Raw genomic sequence first — 6,000 nt, forward strand, 5'->3', positions numbered from 1 at the left:
TTCCCAAAGCATTTTGGGTACACATAATGCTCCAGAACTTACCTTGTAATTAACTAATTATGACTCCCCCAATAGGATGAATTGAGAGTAAGACAGAGATGTGGTCACAGTCTCAATTCTAGCACTAAGCACAGTATATATTAGGTGCTCAAGAAAAGCTAAGCTTTACTTAAGATTCTCTCCAGACTCAATCTCTTTTTGGATGGCTGCTTTCAGTTGGGCAGGCCAATACCATAGACTGCTGCACCAGAAAAACTACTTCTTAAACGGCTTCTCCCACTAAAGTTCCCCAGAACCCAAACGCTATTAGACATGATTATGTACCAAATCAGAGGGAATTTCCAACATACTACAATGGGATTGTTGGAAAGCCTGTAAATATGAGCTTCTTACTGGGGTAGTGGGAGGGAGACACCCACCAACACATTCTTCACAGGGTAGTTTTAGTGGAAATATCTAAAACAAATGACTGGAAAGGGCTCAAAAACATGATGTGGGAAAAGCTAGCTAACCCTTGATTCCTGAAATACAGCAGCGGTGGAGAAGAATGAACAGGAAAACAGGAGTAGGGGCCACTCTTTGTTTCAATAAATAAAATCTTTTCAAACTTACAGTCCCTAAAGAAAAGACAAGCACACCAGGACCAGATGAACAGCACAACCTTTCTTCAAGACAAGTCACTACACTGTGTCTCTTTTAAAAACAAAACAAAACAAACCAACTGCCTTGGGAAGCCTAACCACAAAGTTCTAGTCACTAACACTTTTCATTTTATAAGGAAAATCAATATGCTCAAGTCCAACACTCACACTAGGTGACACATAGATAAGGTGAAAACTTTCTAAAGGGAGGTGTCTTTGCAAAGAACACAACTTGGGAAGACAATCCCAAAATACAAAGAACTCCACAAAAGGTTGACTTTAGTTTCTTGAGCCATAACTGCTATCATAAACATCTCACCACGAAAAAACACAAAACCCCACGGCTGCCTACGGGAATCTTTCATTCTGGAAGCAGAAAAAAAGCAAGCAAATGTGAAGCAGAAAGCGAATAACTTCCAAAATAAAGTTCTATTTAGGAAAAAAAAAGATAATTTAGTCTCCAAGCCTTGCCTCTCGGGTGAGGTCTGTGATTTATGTGGCTCTGCTCTGCAGAAAGCTCTTTCTGGCCGGCTCAAAGAAGGAGCCGAGGGAGGGAGAGAAAGACACAGGCACTGAAAGGAGAGGAGAGAGAAAAAGAAAATGGCGCAGAGACTAAGTCCCGACCGTCGACAAGGCGACTTTCCCGGGAAGAATCCCGGCGGAGCAAGACCGCCAGAGACCCAGCGACGAGCGACGCGGGGTCTCCGTTGCCACCTCTAGGGAAGGCCGTGATCTGGGGGTGCTGGGACCCCGGGAAAGGGGGTCTAGAGGAGGCCCGATGGGAACAATGGGGCCGGTGAGCGAGGAGCCGGGACTTAGTCTCTGGGACGCCATGTCTGTCCTCTGCCCAGCTCCGGCCCGGCGCGGGGGAGACGGCCGGCGGCGTGTGGGGAATCTCGGGTGGGGCGGGGGGCACACTCACCATTCAATCGGAAATCCGCTTCAATCTGAGGAAAGAAAAAGGACGGAAGATGAAACAACCGGCACATGAAGCCCCGAGGCGGCGGGCGAGAGCGCGCGGCCGGGGGCCGGGCCCACCCGGCGCCCCGGGACCCGGAGCCCCGCGAACAGCCCTCCCCGGGGCTGCCATCCCCAACCCCCCCAAACTCCAACTTGACGGCTCCGCCCGGGGCCCGGCCACCCGAGCGGCTCCAGTCGGCCGCCCTTCACCGCGGACTCGGGCCTGTCAAGGCGGCGCGGCCGGGGCCGGGGCTGAGCCGGGAGGCCGGCGGCGAGGCGGGGGCCCGCGTCTCGCACCTGGGAGTCGTTGTGCAGATGGTCCCCGCTCATGTCGGCCGGCCGGCGGACACTGAGGGCTCAGAGGCAGCGCGGGGGAAGAGACGCGGACGGCCGGGGCGGCCTGAGCAGGCGGACGGAGTTTCCCGAGAGGACGAGCAGACGGCGACAGCAGCCGCGGGCCCGAGACTCCCGGGGCAGCTGAGGAGGCGGCGACAGCGGCGGCGACGCTGACAGACTGCCGGGCGGGCGGGCGAGCGAGAACAGACCCCCAGCAGTTGTGTAACAGCCTAAGTTCGCATTTCCCCTCAGTGCGCCTGCGCGGCCGCTTTTAAATGGGACGTCAGCGACGTCAGAGCTCGTGGAAAGGAGCTGAGGGTTGCGGCGGGTCTCTTCGAGGTCTGGGAGGCAGAGCCGGTTTTTGCCTGGCAAGTTCCGCCCCTCGTTTGCATACGGGATTGACCCCGCCCACCCTCTGCCTAGCTGCCGGCTCGCGTTCTCGGAGGCGGGACGCTGGCTCTGGGCAGTGCGCAGGCGCAGCGCTGACACCGCCTCTGGACCCAGGACACCGGCGCGGCCACGTGGTAGGCCTTTAAAGGCCGCGGCGGGACGCAGCTGGGCCAGGCAGGGACCGAGCCTCCAGCTTCCGCATCTTTAGAGTTGGACAAGTTCGATCTGCGCATATTTTGGCTGCCCGGGTTTTAATTTACCGCCATCCCTAAGGTGTTGGGTGGAGTCTCTTCCCAGCCTTTGTCCAGACCTCAGACTTCTGGGTTACTTCACACTCATTTTTTAAAATTAATTTTTCAGTCAAGTTTAGCTCCAGTTTACAGATTCATACATTAAGCCCTTTGTCACAAGGGCTCAACTGCATTCGTTCATTCTACAAATATTTATTGAGCATCTACTTTGAGCCAGGAATTCCGCTGATGTGAGGTCCAGGGTTGTACTGCGAGCAGGCCATTGGGAAAGAGGTAAGGAAAGAACTTTCATTTAGGGAGCACATACTGTAAAGCCTGCCCTGAATCCTCAGGGTTCTAGCTGTGGACAACCTCCCCCTATAGAGCTGTCTTAGGGATAAGTGACTTTGAATCACAAGTAACAAGTAACTTAGGTGCCTCCTGAGCCCATCCCTGGCTGAACTCATCTCCACCCTGGCTCAATTCCCAGTACTGAAAAATATAAATAAATTTGGAATATGTTGATAAGCGCATTGAGTGGTCAACACTAGCGGTTAATTCTTATGAATGCTTCCAAACTTAACCCGATTATCACCTAGAAGTCACACACACACACATACACACACACACACGCCTTTTCCACTCGCAGATCATTTATACCTCTCATAAAGTAATGTCACAATCGTTAAGTTACTTATAGGGGAGCTAGTGACTTCTAGTCTGTCTTCTCTATGGAGTCCAAGGTCAGGGTGAGCTTGTCTATCTTGTTCAGCACTTAGTCCCCAGGACCCAGCAACAGGTCCTTGGACAGAAGGGGTCCTAGGCACTAAGTGCTTACAAGCAGATAATGCCATGACTAAGCCCACACTGGGAAGATTTTGAATTCTGCTTTCTTATTAGCTTTGTGACCTTGGACAAGTGTAGCCTCTCTGAGTCCCAGTTTCTTCATCTGAACAATAGTGATAATTGTGTTTAATAGACTGTACCAAACAAAAAGACCTTATTTGAGGGCATGTAGATAATTTGTATCATCCAGTCTTTATTGAAACTCAGGTCTGCCTGGTTCCAGTGCTCTTTCTCTGCAGCCATATTGCCAGAGCCAGTTTGCCTAGCTTTCCTCATAACATGCCCCTGTGGAAAGCAATCCCAGGCCAGCAGGGGAGCCATCTGGCTACCCCTGACTTGCAGCCTGCAAGAAAAGGGGTCCCGTCTTCCTCTGCTTTAGCTTCCAGCCCCTGGTGACTTGGGAGAATCTTCATTTGCTTTCTAGGTCCCTCCCAGAAAAATCAGGTATACATGGAGACAGGATACAGGCCCGAGAATGATGTATCACGGATGGCACACTAGCTACTCATCATCTGGTCATACACTAAATGTCTCTGCCTCTATGTTTGGCAAGCAGTGTTCACATGGCCACCCTCTATCTTCCTCACGAGGTCATAGTGCTTGAGAGGACTTTCGGTCTGCACAGACTACACAGACCAGTGTTTATATTTTAACTGATGTGCATATATTTTAATACGTGTAAAGAAGAAAAAACAACTACCACATGAAACGCATGGTAATAACTGTTTGGGTTAAAGATTAAAAAAAAAGTTAGGTGATTAATTTTAAATAGAAAATATCCAAATTAAAGGTTGGCCCACACCTTTAATTAACTCACTACTCAGCAGGCAGAGAAAAGGGGATCTTTGTGAGTTTGAGGCCAGCCTAGCATGGTGAGTTTCAGGCCAACCCTGGCTACTACATACTGAGACTGTCTAGTAAAAAAAATAAATCCAGGAATAGTAAAAACAGGGAATATAAGACATACTCCAGGAAGGTCAAAGGCAAATATATATGAGGTTTGGGAATACTGCTTTGACTCAAGACTGTTCACTAATGGACCATCTCAGCCTCCGTAAAAATAAGTAGCAGATAAGAGCTGATGGTGTAGGCCTGTCTCCAAAGCATGACTCGTGAAAGGCAGATGATTCATAGCTGGTACAGCAATAGGAGCATTCCACACACAAATGCATACATTATGATTTTAACAGATCTTTTCCCAGAGTTCTATTTCAATATGTCGACACCTAGATGATTCTTAAAAGATGGCAGAGGTGTGCTGTGTCTCTAAAATAACTTTCTTTTTAATTTATTTTTCATGGGCATTGGTGTTTTGCCTACATGTATGTCTATGTGATGGGTACCAGATCCCCTGGAACTGGAGTTAAAGACAGTTGTGAGCTGCCATGTGAGTGGTGGGAATTGAACCTGTGTCCTCTGGAAGAGCAGCCAAACTACTGAGCCATCTCTCTAGCCCCTGACTCGTGAGACAGGACATCTCTTTTTTTTTCTTTGTTTGTTTGTTTTGTTTTTTCGAAACAGTCTGTAGACCATGTTGCCCTCAAACTCAGAGATTTGCCTGCCTCTGCCTTCTGAGTGTTGGGATTAAAGGTTCGTGCCACCATTGCCACTTCAAAATATCTTTAAACCTAAGAACCCCCCCTCCCCCGCCACTTCCGACTGCTGCTTGAGACTTGGGCTCCTCACCAGATCTGGGAGACTGCTCAGGGTTCATTCTATGTCTGTTTGCTTTTTGGATTTTTTTTGTTTGTTTTTGTTTTGTTTTGTTCGAGACAAGGTTTCTCTGTGAAACAGTACTGCCTGTCTTGGAACTCACTCTGTAGACCAGTCTGGCCTCAAACTCACAGAGATCCATCTGCCTCTGCCTCCTGAATGCTGGGATTAAAGGTGTGTGCCACCACCACCCGACTATGGATTGGTTTTATTAAACCTGATCCAATGTTTGCCTTCCAGAATTGAACACTTGTGATGATGCCTGAACAACTTCTGCTTTCCTAGACTCACAAGGTTCTGGAGGGACAAATGTGCTGTGGTTCCTCTTTGACAGTTGTCATGCCCTGTGTGGCCTCAAGTGAGCCACTCAGTTTAAATTCCTTGAGGCTTTAGAAGGAAGCCTCTTCTATATAGTATGTAAGTTAAGGAACAGCATTTTCTGTCAAGGTCAGAGGGAGCTGGCAGAGGTTGAGGGCAGAGTATAGTGGCATATTATTTGTATTTTGATAAATAAATCTTGCCTGAAGACCAGAAGCAAAGCTAAAGCCGCTGGAAGTCTGGCAGTGGTGACACCTTTAATCTCAGGATTTGGGAGACAGAGTCAGAAGAATCCTGTGAGTTCAAGACCACCCTGGGCTACACAAGATCAATGCAGAAATCAGGTGGTGGTGGCCTACACCTTTAATCCCAGCACTAGGGAGTCATCATACACCCTTAATCCCAGCCCTAGAGGTAGTATAAAATGAGAAGAGAAGCTATCTGTTTTAGTCTGCGGTCTCCCAGCCTTGGTAGAGGTAAAAGTTCTCTAGCCACTTTTCTGGTTTTTGGGTTGAACCCCAATTTCTGTATATGAAAATTTTTTTGTTATTCGTACTACAAAAATT

General features: G+C 48.6%; 1 protein-coding gene across 1 annotated transcript in view; it reads right to left on the bottom strand.

Moving 5' to 3' along the window:
* Positions 1-2,270, bottom strand: part of Top1 (DNA topoisomerase I) — an 89,541-nt gene extending 87,271 nt beyond the window's left edge. Inside the window, exons 1-2 of the mRNA XM_050151076.1 lie at positions 1,899-2,270; positions 1,564-1,588 (exon numbers count right to left, since the gene is read on the bottom strand). Coding sequence (XP_050007033.1) covers positions 1,564-1,588; positions 1,899-1,931 — 58 coding nt within the window. The 5' untranslated portion in view covers positions 1,932-2,270. The remainder of the gene's footprint in view (positions 1-1,563; positions 1,589-1,898) is intronic.
* Between the last annotated feature and the right edge of the window lie 3,730 nt (positions 2,271-6,000).

The sequence above is a fragment of the Alexandromys fortis genome, unplaced genomic scaffold (assembly GCF_014885135.2).
Source record: "Alexandromys fortis isolate MF-2015 unplaced genomic scaffold, M_Fortis_MF-2015_v1.1 scaffold_27, whole genome shotgun sequence".
Lineage (NCBI taxonomy): Eukaryota > Metazoa > Chordata > Mammalia > Rodentia > Cricetidae > Alexandromys > Alexandromys fortis.